The 25,501-nt window shown below is 45.6% G+C and overlaps 1 protein-coding gene across 3 annotated transcripts in view; it reads left to right on the plus strand.

The window, feature by feature from the left end:
- The first annotated feature begins 586 nt into the window (after positions 1-586).
- ZFYVE26 (zinc finger FYVE-type containing 26) overlaps positions 587-25,501 on the plus strand; it is a 62,327-nt gene continuing 37,412 nt past the window's right edge. The window contains exons 1-18 of one of the 3 annotated variants that reach the window (XM_040975405.1): positions 587-861; positions 3,283-3,361; positions 7,908-7,997; positions 9,429-9,951; positions 10,633-10,763; positions 11,320-11,484; positions 11,632-11,720; positions 12,558-12,721; positions 13,845-14,048; positions 15,314-15,928; positions 16,191-16,277; positions 18,606-18,674; positions 19,100-19,251; positions 20,170-20,371; positions 21,766-22,029; positions 23,275-23,394; positions 23,484-23,648; positions 24,173-24,391. In XM_040975405.1, the coding sequence (XP_040831339.1) occupies positions 668-861; positions 3,283-3,361; positions 7,908-7,997; positions 9,429-9,951; positions 10,633-10,763; positions 11,320-11,484; positions 11,632-11,720; positions 12,558-12,721; positions 13,845-14,048; positions 15,314-15,928; positions 16,191-16,277; positions 18,606-18,674; positions 19,100-19,251; positions 20,170-20,371; positions 21,766-22,029; positions 23,275-23,394; positions 23,484-23,648; positions 24,173-24,391 (3,532 nt within the window). In that variant the 5' untranslated portion in view covers positions 587-667. The remainder of the gene's footprint in view (positions 862-3,282; positions 3,362-7,907; positions 7,998-9,428; positions 9,952-10,632; positions 10,764-11,319; positions 11,485-11,631; positions 11,721-12,557; positions 12,722-13,844; positions 14,049-15,313; positions 15,929-16,190; positions 16,278-18,605; positions 18,675-19,099; positions 19,252-20,169; positions 20,372-21,765; positions 22,030-23,274; positions 23,395-23,483; positions 23,649-24,172; positions 24,392-25,501) is intronic. The other 2 variants (XM_040975406.1, XM_040975407.1) reach the window with 2 other exon arrangements.

A 25,501-nucleotide genomic window follows, 5' to 3' on the forward strand; every position in this document is an offset into this window, starting at 1 on the left:
CCTCGATTCGACCAATAGGAGTGGCGTTGTCAGTCGTCACTACCTTACGCTGGGTGGGTCACCTGACCCGGCACAAACATGGCTGCGCTGGGATCTCTGTCGTGTTGGGCGCCAGGAGCAGGTGAGTGTCAGACACCAACAGAAGGAGCGGGCGCGAGGCACAACCCCGCAAGGGAACATCCCTGCACCCCGCCGCCCCTCTCCAGGTCGCGTACAGAGGTGACTGCTGATTTTCAGTCCTCTGCCTCAACCGGGGAAGTGCCTGCTTAATTTCTCCTGCTTAAGGAGGAGAACACCTGGGCATCTGGAGCTAGACTGGGCACAGAAGTCCAGGAGGGTATAAAGAAGTGGGATTAGCTGCAGGCTAACAAATGGATTCATGTTCATCAATACAGGATGCACCTAGAGAGGCGCCACCCCTAACAGAAAGTGGCAGTTCTCAAAAAGAGATAGTAGGGTATCAATTTAAACTAAAAACGGCAAAGAAGGGAAGTGCATGCACTGCCTTTCCCAGGCATGCCAGTCGTTCATGTGGACCTCCTTCTGTTGCTTCTCACACTCCTGTACGTTGTTTCCAGGAGGGACTCCGCGAATGAGAAAATTGAAAATGCATTTGGCATAACTCATCCTTTGAGCTCCCTGCACTCCGTGCTGGGGGAAAAAAAAAATGAGTCATCCCTTTGGAAAAGAGGAAGCGGCTTCCCAAAAGCAGCTTTTTGGATTTTTCTGTGAGTGCCTGCGGAGAGGAGAATGGGAGCTGGCGCGCGCCTGTGTCCCTCAGCTCCACGAGGGACCAGGGGATCTCCCCAAGAGAGTGGAAGACATACTTCAGGCGCTGGTGGTGTGTCCAAATCTGCTGAGGTAAGGACTCTCCCAGAGGACAGGAGACAACATCATTCATATTGAGGCTCTAATCAGTGGAACTCACCCATCCTCTGAAGACAGCCTGGGCAGAGTATTTCACACACTGTGAAAATTTTACCTCCGCAAACAGGTTCTTTACTGAGTGGACCTGGCTTCAGGGGATCGCTTGGAACTAAATGTAAGCCAAATGTGTGTGAAACCACCTTTCCCTATTTGTCATCATTTGAAGTGGACAGAATTGCGCAGAAATGTATTTTCTTTTGCCTTCAACGAAAAAACAAACCTTATTCTCTTCTGATTAATTAGTTTGAAGATACTGTCACTTTGGCAAAAACTGAAGTGAATTATTTACGTTTTAAATGTTTGCTTATCTCCATTTTTTTATTTGAGACAGAAAGGAAAAAGATTTTCCATCCTCTAGTTCATTCCTCAGATGCCCACAACAGCCAGGATGGGACCAGGCAGAAGCCAAAAACTTAAGCCACGTCTGCCATTGGGGTGACAGGGACCCAAATACTTGACCCAGCACGAACCTAGATTCAAACCAGGCATTCCCCAACAAGGTGGAGGCAGCCCAACGGACAGGATAACCACTATGCCAAACATCTTCCTTACAACTCTTTATTTTGAAATAATTGTAGGCTCATATGATGTTGCAGAAATAATACAGCCCAGTCTGCCCTTTCGTAACTGCTCCCCAGTTATGATATCGCCTACAGCTGAAACACAGTACCAAAATTAAGAAATTGTACTGTGAACCACACTGCAAACTTCACTTGGATTTCATAATTTTAAAAATATTTTTTGAATTTGTAGGGTTTTTTTTAAGATTTATTTATTTTTATTGCAAAGTCAGATATACAGAGAGAGGAGGAGAGACAGAGAGGAAGATCTTCTGTCCAATGAGTCACTCCCCAAGTGACCGCAACAGCCAGAGCTGAGTCAGTCTGAAACTAGGAGCCATGGCTGCCTTGGGCCGTCCTAGACTGCCTTCCCATCCTCGACACGCCACAATCAGGGAGCTGGATGGGAAGCTGGGCTGCCAGGATTAGAACCGGCATCCATATGGGATCCCAGCACATGCAACACAAGGACTTTAGCTTAGCCACTAGTCCACCAAGCCAGGCCCTCATTTGTAATTTTAAATAGATTGGCCCATATACAGATCTACATAGTCCTATCATAGCAAAGACACAGAAATGCTCCATCCCTCACCACAAACAAAATAAAAAAAAAAACCTTTCACGCTTTGATGCCACCTGTTTGTCTCCATCCTAGATTTATGACAAGCAGTTCTATTAGCAACTAGTGGTATGGGAGTCGGGTTTGTTGTTTTGGTCCTCCTGTGTGTTTAACAGTTTCACTTTGCTCTGTTATATGGTGTAAGTACTGTTGGCATGAATAGACTAGAAGAACTTGAGGGATTCCCTGCTTTACCCCACCTCACTCCCACCTTAAATTTGGGTGCTAACTAGTTATTGTCTAAATTGCTAACTTCAAAGAAAATTTTATGAATTCCTGTAACCCTGTTTTTAGCGCGTGTGTAAAAAAATTTAGGAGGATCAGGCATTGTGATAAAAGGGACTAAATTTCCATTTGAGGCTCCCATATCCCACACTAGAATGCAACTTTGACTCTTGCTACTGTCCCTCTTGCCCAGCTTCCTGCTGATGCATCTGGGAAAGCAGAATAATGGCCTAGTAATGGGGTCCCTGCCATCCATGTAGGAGACCCAGACGGAGATCCAGGCTCCTAGGTTCCACCTAGCCCATCCCAGCCCCAACTCGTGGGAGCATCTGGGGAGTGAACCAGCAAAATGAAAATCTCTCTCCCTCGCTGTCATTCTGCCTTACAAATAATTAAATATGTCTTTTCAAACTTTTTTTTTAAATAAGACCCCTTTTTTTCTTTAAAGTGAAATTAGATTTCTGTTCAACAATGTGTTGTAAGTAGCATTAGCTATTTGGGCTTTTTCTGTAATGTTTTATTGAAAACCAGACCTAGATAGGGGAGTGAAGGTGGGATAGAAATTTCTTTTTTAAGATGTATTTATTTGAAAGACAGAGAGACAGAGGAAGAGAAAGAAATTTTCCATGCACTGGTTCACTCCACAAATGGCCACAATGGCCTGGGCTGAGCTGAGGCAAAGCCAGGAGTCAAGAGGCCGTCCGGGTAAGGTCTTGTCTTGTCTTCTCTCTCTTTTTTTTTTTTTATGAAAGCTGGTAGCTCTGTTCTGATTGAAATGCTTTATTGAACTGTCATATACTTCTCTAAGTTTCTCATTTTATAGATTTCACATTAGGACCTGCTTGCTTGTGCAGGTTTGAAATAGACTGTGCAGTGAATTGTAAATCAGGGACAACAAGAAAAGATTAGTAGAAATTCTTTCTTACAAAGTTTTTCTTTCTCTTTTTTCAGATGTGAACAAGCTATTAACCCTCAAAGATTAGCCTGGTTCTGGCTGCTTGTGTTGGAAAAATGGCTAGCCCAGGAGAAGGTAAGGAGTTTTCCCTTTAAGTTTTCCCAAGGACTGAAAACATGAGTTACTTACAGATTTCCTTTCTGTCTGTTGCTTCTTTAATTCTGAAATGAGTCATATGCTTTCTCAGTACCGACGCTGAGAACTGCTTCCATTTTACTGTTGTCTTCTTATGTAAATGCATCAATCCCCTGACATATACTAGCATTTAATCCATTTGGGGTAATTCCATTAAAAATATTTATTTTTATGTCTTATTGGAAAAGCAGATGTACAAGGAAGAGGAGGAGATACAGAAAGATCTTTAATCCTTTGATTCACTCAGTTCACGGCCACAATGGTCAGGGCTGAGCCAATCCACAGCCAGGAGCCAGGAGCCAGGAGCTTCTTCCGGGTCTCCCACATGGGTGCAGGGTCTCAAAGCTTTGGGCCATTCTCTGCTGCTTTCCCAGGCCACAAGCAGGGAGCTGTATTGGAAATGGAGAAGCCGGGATCCAAACCAGCACCCATATGGGATCCCAGCAGATGCAAGGAAAGGGTTTAGCCACTAGGCTATTGTGCCAGGCCTGCCGTAATTTCATTTTATTAAATACAAGTGTGAGTCTTGTGGCTGAAGAAAACTTGGAAGAACTCAGTAGAAGAGGCAAGGTAGCAAATAAAAACGTGAACCTGTAACATTTGGATCTGATCAACACCCATATAAATGAGAATAAGCAGCGCGAGTGTGGTGGCATCACATACTAAACTCCTGCCTATGGCGCCAGTATTCCAAATGGGCACCAGTTTGTGTCCCAGCAGCTCTAATTCCAATTCAGTTCCCTGTTTATAGCCTGGGAAAGCAGTGAAGAATAGCTCAGCTCTTTGAGCCCCTGCAGCCACGTGAACGATCCAGAGGAGGCTCCAGGTTCCTGACTTTGAACGCGCCCAGCTCCAACCATTTTAGTCATTTGTAGAGTAAGCCTGTCTGTCTCTCCCTCTCTCTATATATAAAAAATCTTTCAAATAACTGAGAAGGAAAAAGAATACACTGACCTGAGGTCTGGTTTTTTTCTCTTACAGCTTTATTTTTATCATCAAATACAGTGAAAGTGTATAGATGTAAATTTCATTAATGGAGCCTGGCGCGGCAGCCTAGCGGCTAAAGTCCTTGCCTTGAATGTGCCAGGATCCCATATGGGCGCCAGTTTGTATCCCAGCAGCCTGCTTCCTATCCAGATCCCTGCTTGTGGCCTGGGAAAGCAATCAAGGACAGCCCAAGGCCTTGGGACCATGTGCCCATGTGCGAGACCCAGCGGAGGATCCTGGCTCCTGGCTTCAGTTTGGCTTGGTTCTGGCCATTGCAGCCACTTAGGGAGAGAATCAGAGGAGGAAGGATGTTTCTCTCTCTCTCTCGTCCTCTTCTCTGTATATCTGACTTTGCAGTAAAATAAATAAATAAACAAATAAATAAGTAAATTCCATGAATGAATTGGCACTGTTGTTAAGATCCTGCTTGTGACACCCATGTCATGTCAGAGTGCTGGCATTCTATCCCAGCTCCACTTCCAAGTCCAACCTCCTGCTAACACACACCCGAGGAGGCCACAGGGATCATTCAAGCACTTGGATCCCTGTTACCCACTGGAGAGACCTACGTTGAGTTCCTGGCCACTGTGGGCCAATGGGAGATAGAGCAGCATAGGAGATATTTCTCTCTGGCTTTCAAATAAATAAAACAGAAGTAATAAGCAAATTCTATGAAAGAAAAGTGCTAAGGATACACTTTATATTTTAAAGAAAAACTTCCCCTTAAAGTCCTTTTAGAAGTATATACTAATCATTAGAAATTGATATTCACTAAAGAAGTTTCTCTAAGACAATTATGTTACTGAATTTTGATGATTGCAGTCGGGAAACTGAGTCAGATTGGAAATGAACTGCCCAAGAGCACGCTGTAAAGCTGCCAGGCAGAGCTGGAACTGAAACCGAGCTCTCCTGACTCCCTGTCGCCTGCTGTTTCCACCTCACGGTTCCTTTTTTTAGCCCATATGTTTTCTTCACATGTCTATAATTTTGCCCACTTTCAGTTATCCTCTCTCCTCCTGGTTGTCAGAATTCATTTTAACTTTATGTCCATTTCTGTGTAATTTTTGTCTTTCACATAAGAAGGCATTCCAAAGATTTATTGAAAAAAAGAAACTGCAAGGTAACGTTACTTTGGTACAGAAAGTTTGAAATCCATGCATCATTTTTTTTTTAGTAATATAATATTTTCTGCCACAATAAACTTTTTTTTTAATTGTCTCCCCAAACTTTTTAAAGTGCCCTCAAGGCTGTCAAAAGTAATGAATTACTAATCAAGCTACATCTGTATCTCAGGCTTTAGCCAATTGTCTAGCCAAGAGAAATGACAAAAAGAATTAGAAGAGAAAAAAAGGGAAGCAAGATTGAAAAACAGTGATGCTTAAAAATAATTGAAAGTTGGCTGTGGTTTCAGGTTTGTAAGACACTTGAGCTAAAATAGCAATACCACGAAGATTTTGTTACTGATTAAGGATCCCTCTAGTGAAAACATGGAATGGGTCAAACCGAATGAACTTTGCTTTAGTGGCAGCTGCTTGCTTACTCCGAGCCTGATTGGTGGTTTATACCCTGTGTGGTTGCTCAACCCCATCGGGCAGTGGACTTCACTTCCCTGGCTCCTCAGCATGGACTACAAATTGTTCTTGTTTCTCTCGACATCCTAGGTTATTTAAACATTTGTGTTTCTCATAGAATTGCCAAAAATGTTATGTAGGGCCAAGATGTTAAGCACATTTTTTTCTGGTAGGTTCTAAAAGGGCAGTCATTATCTAAGAGCTACTTTGATTCTCTAGGAATCTGATGGCTGCCATCCATTTCCAGATTGCCACCTTCTGCCAAAAACATCTTTTATTATTACTATTATTACAACTATCATTATTATTATTATTATTATTATTTGAAAGGCACAAGGAAATCTTGTTGGTTCACTCCTCAAATGCCTGCAGATCAAAGATGTTGTTGTTGTTGTTGTTGTTGTTATTACTATTTGAAAGGCACAAGGAGATCTGCACGTTTAATTTCACCAGTGAAATAAATACAAGCCATTAAGTTCTTGGGTTTCTAAGTAAAACCTTAAAATTTTATTAAAAATAAAACAAAACAACCTTGAAAACCTTACATTTAGGGCATCTTTCCCTTTTTTTTCCCCTTGATCCTCACTAGAAGTCACCCTTCCTGTTCCCAGCAGGAATGTCTTCCACCAGCTTCCAGTCCCAGGCGTTACACAAGCCTCCTCACAGCTGGTGTGCCTTTTATTAGGGAAGGGCATGGAAAGAAGACATTGTAGATCCGGAATGTATTCCATCAGGTGTTAAGCTTTGCTGTGGTGAATGGCACAGGGATGGAGGAAGTATAATCTTGTGTTTGTAATACCCCATCCCAACACACACCCACCCCCCAACCCCCCCCCACACACACACTCCTCTCTACCTCGCTTTCTTGCTTTCACGCTCCCCTCCTCTCTTGCACACTCTCACTCATACACTGCTTTTCCTGCAGGTGCTCTATGCCTTCCAATAAAGCTCGACTTGAGGAAGCTTTAACCAGTGGCCTCGCTGGTTCCAGATATGTCTGATTTACAGCAGTGTTTGTCATTACCGGTCCTAAACTCTAGTCAGTCTTACTTTGTTTAGAAAGGAGAACTAATGTGAGCTTTAAGGAGCTAGTGAAAAGAAGTTACAGGAAAATCAGCTGGTGCAGAAAGTCAGAAGCATTCTCCCTCTACTTGCAGTAGACCTTGATGCTCATTAACACATTAGGATCGTATTTTAATTCTGATTTTGAAATCATGTGGAAAGATCTCACAGACATTTTGAAAACACAGGGCTACATTCCCCAGGTTTCTTTGATTTAGAAATTCAATGAGGGGCAATCATGGTAGCACAGCAGAACACCTTCCTAGCCCATCAGAGTACCTGTTTCCACATCCTGACTACTGTGCCCTACTGACCCAGCTTCCTGCTAACGTGCCTGGAGGCAGCACAGAGTCACCTAAATGCCTGGGTATCTGCCATCCACATAGGAGATCTGGATGGAGTGCCTGGCTCCTGGCTTCAGCCTGGCCTAGTCCTGACCACTGCAAGCATCTGGGGAATGGGCCAATGCTTGGGAGATCTCTTGTCTTCTCACACAAGGACTTTCAAATAACTAAAACTTTTATTTTAAAATGAGATTAAAAAAATACATAGCATTTAGCACTGGGCATACAGTAAGTGCTTAAATATACTTTAAATCCCTCCCACTTTTCCAACTAGAATGCAAAGGATAATAAATCTCAAAAAGAAGGGTTTGGCCCAAAAGACGATCAAAGAAGAATGTTATGGATGTCATTAGCTGGTTTTGTTTGTAGAGAAAGTATCTAAAGCATATCCAGGAATTGAGTGGTTAAAAGTATTTTATTTTAAAGAAATTGCAGCTATATGACTGATTGGAGAGAAATGTTATAATTTGTTCTCTAAGGCATATGGCTAATCTTTATGCTTCCGTCTAATGATTCTCCTAGAAGTTACTTCCAGGATTTTTCCGAAGAAAGCTCGAGTTTCTGTTACTGTCAGAAGACCTCCAAGGTGACATTCCAGAGGACATCGTCAAGGTGAGGCCGTCTGTCCAGGGTTAGAGTCCTCAACATGTTCAGCCTCAGGGACCCAGCACTTGGCTTAGGCAAAGCAAGGGGGAAACCACTCTAAGGAGTCTTTACAGTTGGGGTACATTCATCTAACTTTAGGTTTTTTAAATTGGATACTATAAATATATAACATATGTGTAATTTTTTTATTTCATGTATAAAGAACATATAGCTTGAATTTAAATTGAAATGTTTATCAGTAGATAATAGGAATGTGAAGGGAGAAAGGAATAAATGTTTGTTGACTAGTTTCTCCATAATAGATACACGGAATGCATTATAGTTAATCCTTAACAACCACTTCCTGGGAGCAGAATCAAACTCAGCCTTAACTATGACTGTATAGCAAGTGTCAGTTATCCTAAAGCTCAGTGCTTACTTTCTTCATGAGCTAACCATTGATTAAAGATATATTTACAATTTTTAAAATATTTATTTAAAAGTCAAAATTAGAGAGACAAAAGAAGAACAGAGAGAGGATTTTCCATGCCCCAGATGACTGTAGTATCCAGGGCTGGGCCAACCCAAACACGGGAACTAGGAGCTTCCTCTTGGTCTCACACATGGGTAGCAGGGCTCAAACACATGGTCCATCTTCTGCTTTTCCCAGGCTATTAGCAGAGAGCTGAATGAGAAGTGGAGCAGCTGGGACTTGAACTGATACCCATATGGGATGCCAGCATCCTAGGCACTAACTTTACCCATTATGGCATAAAGCCAGCCCTTATGCTAGGATTTTAAGTGAGGACTTTCACTTGTATTAAGTCCAGAACTGATGGCTGATCCCGAGCCATTCAGGAGCCAGGAGCTTCTTCTGGGTCTCCCATGTGGGTGCAGGCCCTAATGCTTTGGGCTATCCTCGACTGCTTTCCCAGGCCACACACACACGGAGCTGGATGAGGAAATAGAACTGCCAGGACACAAACCGGCATCCATATAGGATCCTGGTACTTGCAAGGCGAGGACTTTAGCCACTAGGCTATTGTGCCAGGCCCTATATGAAGTTCTTTTAAAAATTAAACGTTGATACCTTTAATAGGCATACTGTTGTACCTGCCTATTCTATGAGTTTACAAGCCAATTTAGGTCACCAGTGCATATTTTGGATACAGTGGGCTGGGACTGACTGAACATGGAGGCCTTGGGCAATTGAGATCATCACTCTTCAGTCTCTTGTAAAATGGGGATAATGGTGGATCATTGGATTTGGTTTTTGTTGTTGTTGTTGTTTGTTGTTTGAGCGAAGGACCCAGAACAGTATCCTGTCCAGAGTTAACAACCACAGAACTGTCCACTACTGCTACTATTATGTATGTGTGAGCTAAAAAAAAAAAACCATGAAGGCACACAAGTAAAATTATTCTTAAAATGCCCTTCACCATTCCTGTCTCTGTCTAGGAGCTGTATGAGACTTTAGCACAAGGTGCAGTGAGCCCTGGGTCTGATGATAAGCAGACATGGGCAAACCAGACTCCCCGGCTCAGCAGTGAAGCTGTCCGTGTGCTCTGGACTCTTCTGAGGCAGGCTCCCGAGCCAGCACAGGCCCTGCTGGAGCTGCTGCTGGGGGAAGACAACAGCCCCGGCTCCCGTCACTGGCCCCTGCAGAAGGCACTAGTAGAGCTCATTCGTGAGGCACTGCGGACTTTGCAAGGCCCTGACTCTGGACTTTCTGGGGTGGTGGAGGCCATTTATGGAGCCCTGCGGACTCTGCGTTGCCCTGCAGAGCCGCATGGGGCTGAGTTGCGTCTCCTGTGCGAGGAACTTCTAGAAGCCTGCAGGGCTGAGGGAAGTGTGCTGCGGGAAGAACAGCTGCTTGGCTGCCTGCTGCACAAGACCGGGCGGGGTCTGGTGTCCCTGTATGGCCATACCTATGCAGATAAGGTCACGGAGAAGCCACTCAGGACCACAGCCTCAGAAAAAGGTGGGTTTCCTTTGCTCCTTGTCTTTCTGGGACCCCCAACTTGCTCAGTCTCTCTCTAAAGTTCCTCTGGTTGGGCACCTTTCTGTATCACTCAGGACATCTCATGAAAGACGCCAAGAAAAAATGAAGATGTGTTCTTTCATAAAAGCACAGAATTATAGTGTAAATTAGGGGTGATAGGGAGAAAATAGTGACAGCAATAGCAAGAAAAAGCTACTGGAAGAAGTCTTTAAGTTTAAAAATGTAGAATGCCTAGGTTAGGTGCTTAAAAGATCAGATTTTCACCTCAGTTCTTGTTTTTGTTTTTTATGTAATTTTTGCTTAATAATGGGAGAGAGCTGCCATCCACTGGTTCACTTACTTTCCCAATGGCCCTGACAGCTAAAATGGAGAGAAATGGGCACTTTTCCAATGTCCCAGGACTAAACCAGGCTAAAGTCTGGAGCCAGGTACCTAACCTGGGTCTCCCCTATGGATGGCAGAAACCCAATCATATAAGCCGTCATCAGCTGCCTCCCAGGGTGCTCCTTATCAGGAAGCTGGAATCAGTAGTAGAGCCAGGATTGCATGTCTTAGCCACTAGGCCAGATGCCCAACCCTGCAATTGGTTTGTCAAGTGGCACTGGCTTAGGAAAACAGAGCTCTTGGTTTCCCAACAACCCTGTTTGGTTTGGTGTTCAGTCTCTCCAGATCACATAGATCCTGAGCGGGTGATGCTAGCCCTGTTCTCCAACCCTGAGCCCGCCCAAGCTTGGAAAGTCACCTTCTTCTACTGCCTGAGCAACAGCAAGCACTTCCTCGAGCAGATCCTGGTGAGTCAAGCCTGATATTCTTCTCTAGCACTGGAATACTCGGGGACTCTCTAGGTTCTTTCACAGTCATTTATCACAAGGCAGCCTAATCAACAGGGATCTATTTGCCTCTGTCCATCACACAGTCCCAGGAGAGATGAGGCCCCATCATAATGACAACTGCATTCATCTTGTGACGATCCTTTGGCAGGAACTGAAATGGTGCATGTGTGTACGTTTCTGGGGAATAGACAAAAGAAAGGACAATGGCAGCAGTGTGTGGCCTGTCCAACAGTTTATTTCCTGTCACTTTTCCTTTCAGATTGCAACTGAGTTTAATAGATTCATCAGACCCATTCTGTGTGTCTTTGGCTGTGCTAAGAGCTTGGGTAACAACAAAAGTTAGTTGCTGCCTCCAAGATGTTTATACCCTGGTGTTGTCACACACATTTTTATTTTGTTCATTGTCAGAAATCTCCCTGCTGTACTAAGAAACAACTTTCCCTAATGAGCAGCAAGCCAGAATGTCTCCCCTCTAGAACACAGCTGCCTAGTCACAACCATCTTTGGCTTACAGGTAACCGCACTAACACTGCTGAAAGAGGAAGATTTCCCAAGTCTTGGCTGCCTGTTGGATCGAGAATTCAGGCCTCTGCGCCACCTGCTCGTGCTGCTAGGCTGGACACACTGCCAGAGTCTAGAGTCAGCTAAGCGGCTGCTGCAGACACTCCACAGGCCCCAGGTAATTCTTAGTCTGTTCTCCAGGCTGTCCCAGAATTAAGTGTCCCAGGCCTTTGGGTGTAGGCAGGAGTCAAGGTCCTACTGTTTATCATAGCCACTGACCCAGGAGCCTGAGTTAGCATCTGCATGTTTTCCCCTATCGACACAGGAGCAGGATGGTGATGAGCTCCTCAGGGATGCCTGTGATGGACTGAGTGCTCACCTGGAGGTCCTGGAATGGTGTGTACAGCAGAGCAGGTATGCATCTGTTCAGTGAGCCCTTTCCTGCCATCGGGCACACTTGACCATGTGCTCTGTATGTGGTCCTCTCAGGACATCTTCCATATAAATGCTTTTAGCTGACCACATTGATCAGGAAGGAAACATAAAATAATGATTTTCTTTGCTGTGGCCATTGGAACAAAACTAGAGATTAATGCAGGCCCACAATAGAGCCATCTCTCCCACTTCCTGGATATCAGGCATTGTTCCACTTCCTTTATTAATGCCACTTCATCCTCGTAGTAACCTTATGGGGTGGATACCAATAGTCCCTTCATTTTAAAGATGGCACAACCAAAGCCCAGTGATGTTAAGTCAATTACCTAAAATCACACAGCTAAGTGTTGCCTGTGTTCATAGGTAATATATTGTCCTGGATCAGACTTTGATCCAACACAACCTTACTGAACTATGTGCGAAGCCACCCATGTCCCTGAAAACTCATAACCTTGATCTGTCTTGCTCTGTATCACCCCTGGCTGTACTTCCTGAATTAATTGGGCAGAGGGAGTTGGCAGGAAGCAACAGCTTCTGGTCAAGCTGGAGAAACTTGTGTCAGAAGCCAGTTAGAAGCTGCAGAAGATGTTGAGAGAAGGGCCATTTGTGGATAAGGAGATCTGAATTGATGGATTTAATTCCCCAAGGGAAAATAAATATCGGGCTGTGTTCCAGAACAATTAAATGTGGTATTTGGGGAAATGAAACCTAGTATGTATGGGCCAGCAAAGAACAAGAAGGGAACAGAAATATGTCTTTCTTCAAGAACATGAAAGAAACTCTCTCCCCTTGCATCCCTCCAACTTTTCCTTTCAGCAACCCCATACCAAAGAGAGAGCTCTTGTGTCATTTACACGGCGGAGACAGCCACTCAGTGCTGTACTCGCTCCATCACCTCACCCACCTGCCAGCTCTTAGGGAGGAAGAGGTTCTCAGACTCTTACACAAGGTGCCAGCCAAGGATCTCCAGCAGGAGCCTGGTAAGTTGGCAGGAGGGAATAACCTGGCTGAGAGTCCTCTCAGGACTGATTTCGCATGCGTTTCTTCCAGTCTAAGATTTACTTAGAGGTGATTGTGATTCCTAAGAACATGGTTCATCAGTTGCTCTCTAAATGAGAGCTCTTGGCCCCAATCAGATTATATGATGTGAGGGCATTCCTCGTCTTTCTTGATACAGAGTGGGGAGTCCTATGAGCCCAGCCCTGTACCCTTGATCCTTGGGGAGCCTCTTCAGGAGTATGTCCTATGTCAGGAACACACAATTAAGAACTGTCTTCTGAAGTCACAGCATTGCCACTGTCAATTTTGGGCAGATTCTCGGAGACTTGCTTTATGCTGCTAAGCTTTCTCATACCTCATGTTGTATCTTTCCTCCCATATTCTGTTAAACAAATTAAGTTATGTAAAAGAAAACTTGCTTGAAATAATAACAAAGCTTTGTTCGAACCAGAGATCTTTCTATTGTATTCAAGACTCCATTAGCAAGCTCTTTTTGTTCTGAAAAAAATCTTATCATTGTGTCGTCACAACCTGCAGGCTAGGTTCTTGCCATTGAAGAAGAAAAAAACTCCCATGAGGCAATTGATGTTTGCAAGCCTACATGTTGCTTTGATTTACTTTTACAGGAATCTAGTACTAATTGGAAAATGAGTATCACCACATTCCACATGTTTTTCCAGAAAGGCAACTCATTTAGCAGATTTCTTAAAGGACCCAGAAAGCAAGCTTTCCAGTGTTTCGAATCTAATCCCTGGTGACCCTCTGAGATACCCTTGGCTTCTGAACTTGGAAGAGGCAAAAGAGAACCTTTATCAGGGCTGGCACTGAAGTGAGGCAAGAGAGGCATTTTAAGAAGCAAAGGTGAAGAAGGCCTCCCGTGTGCATGCATGCTTGTCAGGCGTAGCATTCCTGTACCTGCCTGCTCAGGTCGTGAGATGTGGGGAAAGTTAGTAGGTGGAGACTGAAGGCTGATGCTGAGTAGGAGGAAAGGCCTGAATGGGATGCGGTCAGAAAGGCGAGATTGGACATCTCCTTAATCAGTCTGGGAGCCTAGGCATGAGGGAATCAGCTCTGACCGTCTGCCCATTTCTCTCCATGATTCAGACTCAGCTGACACTCCGGTCCCTGAACACCTGAGCCGGTGTCAGAACCTGACACTCTACCAGGGTTTCTGTGCCATGAAGTATGCCATCTATGCCCTTTGTGTGAACTCACACCAGCACTCCTCGTGCCAGGACTGCAAAGACAGCCCCTCTGAGGACCCGGCCTCAGCCACGGAGCTGGCCAGTGACACTGTCTCTCCCCCAGGTACAGCACTTCCCCTCGTGGGTAGCAGAAGCTGAGAACAACCAGTACCCACAAGTGATTCATGTGGTTTTTCTTTTCCACTCAGATTTGGGGCTTTACTTGATTTTGTGATGCCCAGGAATTATTTTGCCCATTTACATAATTGGTAAGGATAGGAAGGATCGAGGATCAGGGAAAAGTGGGTGTGATCATTGTTTCCAAGTTTTCCATTTCTTTTTCCTCTATCTGGGGATGGGAGGGTGTGGGCAGACCAGGGGGGAAGCCACACCCAGCTTCCTAACCACCCGAGCACCTGGGGATGGGGGACAGCCACCCAGTATCGACCCAGGGTCCTGATGTGGCATATGCTCTGATGGTTCTGCCCAGGTGGTTTAGATAGTTATGAAATGTTGTCAATCTCGTCAATCCAAAGATGAAGAAACACTTTGTGTCCATTGGCTGACAGAGTTGACCTCAGAGTCTCCATTCGCCCAGATATTTGCTGTCATGTTTGGGCTGGGGTTTCATTTTTCATAATAACTTGTAACTCCTTAGCTTGCTCTCTGTCTCTGAGTAGTATTCGGCTATCTCTCTCTTCCAGCTTTGAAGTAGATTTCTACCTTGGAGCCCAGCCCTTTTTCTTTAGAGAGGTACAGGGCGTACTTGTTAATGCCCCATATATGTACAGTGTCCCTCAGTGAGGGCTGAAACCAGGAGCCAGGCACTCAATGCAAGTCTCCCACATGGTGGTCGGAACCCAATTACTTGAACCATCACTGCTGCCTCCCAGGGTCTGTATTAGTAGGAAGCTGGAAGTAGGAGCTAGAATCCGGTATCGAACCGAGGCAGTGCAGTGTGGGACTTAAGTACCTTAATCACTAGGCTAAGTGCCCAACTAGTCTTTTTTGACTATGGAGTATTTCTTTACAAGATCTAAGCAGGCCAGGATTGCCTTAATGTAACAATCAGTGAAATTAGAATAGAGAACAGAAGAATCTGTGTGCTGCCTTCATCGCTGGAACTGAAATTAGGGAATATTTGTCGGAGATGAGAAATAACATATTTCAAAAAAAACCAAAATTGTGAGTGTCCACTAAGGTGGGATTTTAGTTAAAGTAGCAAAACCTTTCTGCCAGTCATAAGCATATTATTCCAACTATAACCCGAGTCCCTTTAGTCATTAAAGGATAAGTAAATGAACTACAGTTGGAATGCACAAGTCTGGTCATCATTGTTTTCTAATTTTACTTTCTCTTTTCTAGCTTCTTCATGTATACATACTTCAGCAGGTGCCTCAGATCTTTTCTCAACATACCTGGCCAGGTGTCAGCAGTATCTGCACAGTGTTCCTGACGCATTGTGCCTGGAACTTCTAGAAAACATCTTCTCATTGCTCCTCATCACCTCTGCTGATCTCCACCCAGAGCCTCACCTGCCTGAGGACTATGCAGAGGAGGATGAGGTGGAGGGGAAGGGCCCCTTGGGCTTGAGGTCCCCATCGGAGAGCCCCCAGCACACAGCCCAGCCCGAGAAGAAGTCGGAACGAGGCTCCCTGGGTGGCACCAGGAGCTTTCTTTGTGCTGCATCAAACTGTGTGAAGGCAGAGCCAAAAGACAGCCACCCAGGGCCACTCAGCCACAGCTTTTTGGATCTCAAGCACTTTACCAGTGGGGTCAATGGATTCCTAGCCGATGAGTTTGCAATCGGGGCCTTCCTCCGGCTCCTTCAGGAACAGCTGGATGAGATCAGCAGCCACGACACCTTTGAGAAGCCAAAGACACACGAAGACCAGAGCTGCTGCGGAAGCAAGGAGGGACTGCAGAGCCGCCTGCACCACTTCTCCAAGGTTCTCTCCGAGGCCCAGTGGAGATACAAGGTGGTAACAAGCAACCAGAGCTCAGGTGAGAGCAAGGGAGCAGCACAGGTGGGTGCAAAAAGAGGGGAGGGAAGAAAATCCCAGGATTCTGGTGGAGGGCTGGAAGTGCATATGAGTAACACAACATAACCCAAGGACCTAGCATCATGGCAGCCAGTGGCAGCTGCCGCAGGGAGTCGCTCCATACCTCAGAGACCAGGGCACATCTCCTGTTTATGCCCCCTCAAGAGAGAGATGCCATCCAAGCTGACCACTCTCCTTGTGTCCCATTGGCCTTGTTCTTTCAGAGGAGCAGCCTTCCAGAAGATACCGGCCCATGGCTACACGGCACCCTAGTCTCCGCCGGGGTCGTCGGACCAGGAAGAGTCGGACAGGTAATCTGAAGAGCTCTCTGTACCTCGTTGCCATGCCCCATGCAAGGGCATATATCTGTGTGTGTGTGTGTATGTGTGTGTGTCATACTATAAATATCAAAACCTTCAACTTTTTTCATTTATTCTCTTTTGTACAAGGGTACTTCAAAGCATTCATGGAAAATTGAAATTTAAAAAAATCGTTTAGGGCCTGGCACAGTGGTCTGGTGCACCAGAGTCCCGTATGGGCACCTGTTTGCGTCCCGGGTGCTCCACTTCCTATCCAGCTCCCTGCTTGTGACCTGGGAAAGCAGTTGAGGATGGCCCAAAGCCTGAGGACCCTGCACCCATGTGGGAGACCTGGAAGAGGCTCCTGGCTTTGGATCTGCTCAGTTCCAGCCATTGCAGCCACTTAGGGTGTGAACCGGCAGATGGAAGATCTTTTCCTTTGTCTCCTTCTCTCTGTAAGTCCAACTTTCCAATAAAAATAAATACATCTTTAAAAAAAAATAGTTTAGCGATGAACTTTTGGTCATCATGTCCCCTATCAGAATACCTGCGCTTGATACCCAGCCCTAGCTCCTGATTTCAGCTTCCTGACGAAGTGGGCTGGTCCAAAACCAGGAGCCAGGAGCTTCCTCCAGGTTTCCCACATGGGTGTGGAAGCCTATGCACCTGGTCCATCCTCCGCTGCTTTCTCAGGCCATAAGCAGAGAGCTGGATTGGAAGTGGAGCAACCAGAACTCAACTGACTCCCACAAGGGATACCGGTGTTACAAGTGGAGGGTTAAGCTACTGTACTGTTGTACCAGCCCCTGCCTCCATGAACTTTTTGAAGTACCTTTATATGAAGAGGTATAGCAAATAATATATTGAGAATGGGTTTCTTTCACTTATCGTTTTGATGTTTGTTTAGTATTTCCATTATGATGTGTGCCTTGTTCATAATCAGTTTCCAGTTTTTTATTATTATGAACAGTACTATAGTAAATAACCTGTTACATGTCTATGCAAACTTAAATGAGAATAGATTAGGTTCCTAGCAGTAAATTGGTAGGTGAATGGTGCATAAATATTAAATATAGATAGATATTACCAAGATGCCTTGTAAAAGGTGGAACAATTTTTTATTTCTTAGCAGCTGGGTGTATGTGGTCACCTCTTTCCATATATATCCATCAATGAGTAATACCAGATTTTTAAAGTCATTGTCAGTATCATTAGCGCAATATTGCTGCAATATTGCTTTAGTACTTTTTTAGACTGATTTTTTGTTGTTGTTGTTACATTTGTTGGACCTGTATGTTTTGCTGTGAACTGTTTAATTATGTGTGAGGTCTATTTTCCTGTTGAGTTTTCTTGTCGCATTACAGTAAGGAAAATATTTTGTGATTGTGTGCTGTACTTTTTTTCTATTTTAGTTTTTTGCCCGTTGATGGGTTTTTCCTAAAGTTGTGTGATACAGGAAGGCTGTGCAGGAGTACAGTATTGAAGTTATAGATAATCACATTTCCATTAGATCTTTGGTGCCAATTTCTAAAGGATTAGAGTTTCATATGTGCTAAACGATAGTAAGTCTCTCAAACATGAAACATGATGCGTATTGCAAGCCTTTGTCTTTAAAGAATTTGTAATTCACCCACATAGCCAGAAAACAAGAAAAATGTACCATGAATGCAAACACTGTCTGAAAACAGAAAGAAAATCTCTTGGAGAACTTTATCACCTGGTTCCCACAAGTTAAGGAAACAGATTTCAGGAGGGAGTCGAAGCTTGACTCCAGCTGGAAGCTGAGTGGGCCCCAGCTAAGCAGCAACAAAAGAAACGTAGGAAGCCTCAAGCCTGGGTTGCTGCAGCTCTTGTTCTGTTGAGTTAATAAGTTTGGATTAGGGGCCAACACAGCCTTGGGACTCTGCACCTGTGTGGGAGACCTGGAAGAAGTTCCTGGTTTCCGGCTTCGGATCGGCATAGCATCGGCCGTTGCACTCACTTGGGGAGTGAATCATGGGACGGAAGATCTTCCTCTCTGTCTCTCCTCCTCTCTGTATATCTGACTTTGTAATAAAAATAAATAAATCTTAAAAAAAGAAGAAGAAGAAGAAGAAATAACTTGAAAATTGCCATGGTTCTCAGATTCCAACATTGGAAATCCTTGTTTAGGCTATGTCCAGTAAGCCCTGGGGCCATGTTCAATCTTCCCCTGGCCCTTGCTGGGAAAGGAGCAGTGAGTTTGTAGTCACCTGTTATTCTCTCATCTGCCTTGATCTTGGTCTTGAAGCCACTGTGACACTTCCTACACTCTGTAAAGACCTGGTGGCTGATTTTCTCTCTTCTTCCTAATACATCTAGGTGGCCGGGACAGAAATTCGAACCTATCCCTGGAAAGCACAAGCAGTGAGCTGAGCACAAGTACTTCAGGTATGGAGGGCCCACCTAGCTGCCGACTTAGAGCATCTTTGTCCTGAAACAGAAGTTTCACACACCAAGATATAAAAGCCAGGACTGAGCAGCTCATGCCTGTGCTCCAGTGGGCTGTGCGATAGGTGGCCTAAGAGATTTCAACTGAGAAAAAGAGAGAAGAAGGGTTATTTCACTCCCAGTGGAGTTACTCATGATCAGGGAGAAATGAAAATCACCAAAGATGGAAGCTGGCACTTAAGTCTTGTTTCCAAAAGCGATAGCATGGGTTTCTCCTTTATTTGGAGGAAAAGAAAAAGAAAAGAATGGAGACCCATTTAGAAGTTAGAGAAGATAAGGATTTGGCGGGAGATGGTCAGTAGTGTGATTTCTGCTCAACATGTATGACTTGCCAGTCACTCCTCCACATCCTCCTGTCCCAACAGAGGGTAGCCTCAACGCTGTGTCATGGCGGCATGAGCTGGACGGCCGGCTGCAGCCGCAGCCCCAGAGTTCCCTCATCCCCATGATGTTCTCCCCACCGGAGTCCCTGCTGGCCTCCTGCATCCTCCGCGAGAACTTCGCAGAAGCCTATCAGGTGAGAAAGAGAAGCCTCATCAGGCACTTGTCAGAGGAAAGATTGCCAAGTCCAGTCCCCTGCCAGGCTGTGGGTGCAGGGCGTCCCTGGAGCTCTGCGCATGTGCAGCCAGAGCTACGTGGGAGATCCCAGAGAGGGGGCGGCAGCATTGAGTCCAAGGGGGCCACTGTGCAGTCCGGGTCCTCAGCACTGGAGATGTAGACACGGAATCATTTCTGTTGTTTATACATAAGGTAAAAGAAACTATTCAGCTGCAATCCCACCACTTGAAACTCCTTCTCTGAACATACGCCTGTTTTTATAGGGCAAAAAAATAAACATGATACAGGCCATTTTCAGTGGTCAACAGACTCCCGTAAGAGAACTGACTTGAATCCCTGGCTCCTGGTTTGAGCCTGCCCCAGCCCTAAATGTTGCAGGCATTTGGGGAGCAAAGCAGTAAATGGAAGACCTCTCTCATATGTCTCTCTTCAAATGAAAAATAACCAAATGCCAATGTCTTTGGGGATTCCTGAGCCACCAGGTAGAAGCCTTTCGAGAGCTGTCTAGGCTGCCAAACTGCTTCTCCAGCGGTTGTGACAGTTTCTTCCGGAGGACTGATTTTGAAGCTCTATTGTTGTGGCAGCTATAATACAGTATTGTTACTACAATAGGAGATCGCTGGTAAAGGGAAACACTTTCTCATTTTGTACTGGCCATGTGTATTTCCTCTTAAACTGTACAACTTATTCTCTGCTGGGTGGGGCACTAATGGTCTTTCTTCTGCCATTTATCAAGGTTTTTTTTTTTTGTAGTTTGTTTGGTTTTTGCCTGATCTGTTTTTTTTTAACATTTCATGATCCCATTAGCCTACATAATAGATGTGGTTGGGCCACAGCTGTTCCTTCCTTAGACATACTCCTCCACTTCCGCTTGCAGGTGGTATTCATGTTCAACCTGAAGTCTTCGCCCAGCTGCGGAGAACTAATGTTCATGGAGCGCTACCAGGAGGTGATCCAGGAGCTGGCCCGGGTAGAACATAAGATTGAAAACAACAACTCAGACGGGGGCAGCAGTACCATTCGGAGAACTGGCAGTGGCCGTTCAACTCTGCAGGCCATTGGCAGTGCAGCGGCTGCAGGTCAGGTTGCCCTTACAGCCACACTGGGGGAAGGAGAGGGGAAGGGTCTGGGAGGGAGGGAAGAAATGTCCAAATCAGAGGATCTTCATGACCATAAACAGAAACCCAAAGTAGGAGACCTGTCCTGACAAGCAGCCATGTTGATGCATTCAGAGTGGTTTTCTATCTGCAAGCTACTTCTCCCTGTTCAGGGGGTTTGGGTGCCTGTCCCTCCAGTACACTTGTCCAGTGCTACCTGAACGGGAGGAGTGAATGCTGTTTCCACCCTATGTTTCAGTGGCCACCATTGCAACTTTTGGCATGTCGCTAGGAGTTTATTTTCTTCCCGGGTAATTCTACAGAGGCAAAGCAGATTGTTTTAATGTCTGTGTGTTAACACATATAACCTCAGTTCCCAAAGCTGACCAACTGCAGCAAAGATCTTCCTTTCCTGACGCATTGAAAGTGGCATCTGGTCCCAGCGTCTTCCTGGTCTGTTCACAGGGTCTGCAGGAGCTTGGTACCAGAATCCCACAGCCACCAGAATCCACCAATGCTCAAGTTCCTTATGTAAAATGATGTTGTATTTGGGTATAATCCATATACAACCTCCTGTTCTCTTAAATATCTGTAGCTTCCTTGTAATACCCGTATAAGTTTTTAGGAACTAGTAACAAGAAATGTCTGAATGTGTTCTTTTTTTTTTTAAGATTTTTTTAATTGGAAAAACAAATTTACAGAGAGGAAAGACTAAAAGCTTCCATCCACTGTGGGTTCACTCCTCAAGTGGCTGCAATGGCCAGAGTTGAGCCAATTCAAAGCCAGGAGCCAAGAGCTTCTTCTAGGTCTCTCATGCGGGTGCAGGGTCCCAAGGCTTTGGGCCATCCTCGACTGCTTTTCCAGGCCACAGGCAGGGAGCTGAATGGGAAGCTGGGCAGCCAGGACATGAACTGGCACCCATATGGAATCCCAGCATGTACAAAACAAGAACTTTAGCCATTAGGCTAACGTGCCAGGCCTATGTGTTCATTTTTTTTCCTTAATATTTTTATCCCATTGATTGTTGAGGTCACAAACGCTAAGCCCATAGATACAAGCAGTGGCTATATATCCTATTACCATCACACATTGTTGCTCATTCTCCTGGAAGTTGTCCATGCCTGTTCTAGAATATACTTGCACCCTATGTACTCTAATGTAAACAAGCTCTTCCAGCAAACACCATTAGCTGCCTCTTTTCTGATGGGAACACACGGTTCTTTCTTACACCTCCCTCCAAGTCCTTGCTCCTTATTTGGTTCTGGGGCTATCAGAGTGACCTATCCTGACAGGGCTAGGTAATTCCTTTTCCTACCCAAAGCAGGAGCCCGAGACATTCTAACCCTCTGCCTGTTATTCCTCTGCTCGGTGTCCAGGGATGGTATTTTACTCCATCTCTGACGTGACCGACAAGCTGCTGAGCACCTCCGGAGACCCGATCCCCACACTCCAAGAGGACTTCTGGCTGCGCACGGCTCTGTTGGAGCCCACTGCTCCCCTGCGAGAGGTGCTGGAGGACCTCAGCCCCCCTGCCATGGCTGCCTTTGACCTGGCTTGCTCTCAGTGCCAGCTGTGGAAAACCTGCAAGCAGCTTTTAGAAACAGCTGAGCGGCGCCTGAACCATAGCCTGGAGAGCCGGGGTGAGTGTGCGGGCCTGACCGTGTCCCCACTTCTCAAATGGGAGAGAGTTTCTGAGAGTGGCTAGCTTATGCCAAGAAGAAGGTGGTCACTGGGAGTAGGAGGACAAGGAGAAAGGACTGATCAGATTTCCTTGTGGTAGTATGAAGAAGATGAGTACCATTTTCTTTTTCTTTTTTAATATTATTTATTTGGAAGGCAGAGAGAGAGAGAAATCTTCTATCTGCTGGTTCACTCCCAAGATGGCAACAGCAGCCAGGACTGAGCCAGGCTGAAACCAGAAGCCGGGAGCTTCATCCTCTTCTCCTACAGGGCTCCAGGGGCCCAAGTTCTTGCACATTTCTCTGCTGCTTTCCCAGGCACTTTAACAGGGGGCTGGGTTGGCACTTTAACAGGGGGCTGGGTTGGAAGTAGATCAGCTGGAACTTCAACTGGCACCCATACAGGATGCTAGCTAGTGTTGCAGGCAAAGGACTAAGCCACTATACCATGACACTGGCCCCGTTTCCCTGCCCCCCCCCTACTTTCTGAATATTCATAGACAGCTACAGTGATTTGAGGAACCTGTTTTCCAGTGTGCACAGTAGTATAAGCATAGGATGTGTTCCAAATCAAGTTAGTGCGGTTTGTGCCTTTAGGCTATGCATCTTCTCTTCAGTAAACCTGAATTTAAAAAAAAAAAAAAAAAGTCTTGTTTGCCCGAGACAGCAATCCCACGGTGAGGCCAGAGAGTTTGAAACCATTCCAGCGCACAGGCTGGGATATCTTTTCAGAGGTGTAGTCCTGGGAACTCAAGCATCAAATAAGTCAGATTGCCACTCAAAATGCAGCATGTGTTTCCTCCTTAATATGGGAGAAGATACACTTACAGGCCACACAGCCAGTTAACTTGGCTTAGCACTTAACATAATTGTATTCCGTATTGGAATGCCTGAATCCCAATTCTGATTCCACTCCAGCTGGTTCTAGCTTCCTGCTGCTGCTGTGCACCCTGGGAGGCAACAGCTGGGGACCTGCCAGTCATATGGGACTAATACCGCATATCTGGCTCCCTGCCTCCATCCATCTCAGACACAGCCTCTATAGGCATTTTGAGAGAGAACCAGTGAATTACAATTCTCTGTCTCCCTGCTTCTCACATAAATAAACACATTTATTTTTAACAAAAAAGTAGAGCTGAATGTAAGTCTCCGAAAGTTATTTATTTATCTGTTTATTGCATGCCTTCTTCCTTCTCCTGTTTCCAGGTCGACGGCCAGACCATGTTCTCCTCGGTGTTGACGGCATTCGAGGGTTTCCACTTGTCCTTCAGCAAATCAGTAAGATTCTCAACTATCCACTTCTGTCAGCTGGACAAGCTAAGTCAGGTGAGTTGCTTTTCTCTCTTTCCCTGCCTCCCCTGGACTTGGAACATTGGGTCAGCAGCACGCCTGACTATCTTTCTCACTTTCCATAGAGAGCATAGAAGAAAAGGGAGGAAGCCCACCCCGGCACAGCATCACTGAGCTGCTGCAGATGTGCTGGCCCAGCCTCACTGAGGACTGTGTTGCCAGTCATACCACCCTGTCCCAGCAGCTGGATCAGGTCCTGCAGTCACTGAGAGAGGCGCTAGAGCTGCCAGGTACAGGGCTGTGGGCTTGGAGACAGGTATGCAAAGAAGGGCTGACCTGGGGAGGGGAAAGAGCAGAGAGCGAAGCAGCCGAAGGGGCAAAGGCTGAGGCCTAAACTGCACCACTCAGCCACCCTTCTCATTGGGCAGGGCATAGCCCGTGGCTTCACCCATCTCTCAGTGGAAAGGGTGGTTAACCCTCTATTTGCTGATTCATTGTACTCCACTCATGCAATATAAGAAATGTACCCAACAGGCTCAAGTCAGCCATCAATCAATAATTCCACCCAAAGAAGGGTGGAATCCACTGATCCACTTCAGAGGGTGCAAACAGAATTGTGCACTCAGATTTTCCAGAGTCGAACTTCCACCTGTCCAGGACACCCCTGTGGTTTTCTGACTGCTTTATAAGGGTGATTCCCCGGGATGGCATATGCAGCATATGAGAGGCCTGGTTCCCATACTGGGTCAGAAACTGACACATGGCTGGGTGCATAAATAACAGCTTGTGTCCTTTCTGTTGTAATTTCTCTCAGAGCCCAGGAGTCCTCCACTGTCTTCCCTGGTGGAGCAGGCAGCCCACAAAGCTCCGGATGCGGAGGCCCACCCCGTGCGTGTCCAGTCTCAGTTACTCCAGAAAACTTTGGGCAAACAGACCCAAGTGGGCAGCAGCCCAGCTGACTACGTGGGCACCTTCTTCACTTACTGCAGCACCCTGGCTGCTATTCTGCTTCGGAGTCTGAGCTCTGAGCCTGGTAAGGGGCATGAAGGTGGAAGTGCAGTCTTGGCTGAGCTGCAAACGTTTAGGGCAAGGGAGAGAAGGGTGCTTGATGAAGAGGTTCTGGATGCGGCACTAGCCAAGGACACTAGATTGGTAAGACCTCTAAGTCACTGGATAACATACAGAGTACTCAAAAGTTCTCATGGACTTGGGGATTAGAAAAGCTCTGTCAGACCCTGGGAGCCTTGTGGATTTGTGCACACAGCAGAGCAATGCACGCTCTAACAAGAGTGCTCGATTTTTCTGAATCCACAATGCAACTGTAGATTAAGTATCCCTAATCCAAAAATCCAAAATCTGGAATATTCCAAAATAGCAAACCTTTTGAGTTTGACAGTTTGATGCAATTAGTAGAAAATTCCCCATCTGACCTCATGGGATAAATCATAGTGAAACCACAGTTGCACTAAAAATATTATGACCAAGCAGGCAATTAGCCAACAGTTAAAACTCCAGTACCCCCTGGAGAAGCCTAGGTTTAATCCCCAACTCTGGCTCTGGATTCCAGCTTCCCAGCAATGCAGAGTCAGCAGGGCAGCAGGGATGGCTTGAGTACTTGGGTTCCTGGCACCCATGTGGGAAATGTGGCTTGCGATTCTAGCTTCTTGCTTTTGCCCCAGCCCAGCCCCAAACATATTGGGGCATTTGGAGAATGAATCATTGTCTATCTCTTTCTCTCTGTCTCTCAGATAAGATTTTTAAAATAGTTTTATCATTATTATTATTATTTATTTGTTGTTGTTGTTATTGGAAAGGCAGACTTACAGAGATAAGCAAAGACAGAGAGGGAAGTATGTTCCATCAACTGTTTCATTGCCAAAATGGCCGCAATGGCCAAAGCTGAGCTAATCCAAAGCCAGGAGCCTCTTCCGGGTCTCCCAGGTGTGTGCAGAGTCCCAAGTGTTTGGGCCATGCTCCTTTGTTTTCCCAGGCCATATGCAGGGAGCTAGAAGTGAAGTGGAACAGCTGGGACATGGACCAGGACCCATATGGATACCCATATCTCACACTTGAAGGTGGAGGATTAGCCTGCTGAGCCATGGTGCCAGCCTCTAAAAAAATTCTAAATAAATAGAAATATCAT

The sequence above is a fragment of the Ochotona curzoniae genome, unplaced genomic scaffold, assembly GCF_017591425.1.
Source record: "Ochotona curzoniae isolate NIBS_2020 unplaced genomic scaffold, NIBS_Ocur_1.0 contig_2688, whole genome shotgun sequence".
In the NCBI taxonomy this organism is placed as follows: domain Eukaryota; kingdom Metazoa; phylum Chordata; class Mammalia; order Lagomorpha; family Ochotonidae; genus Ochotona; species Ochotona curzoniae.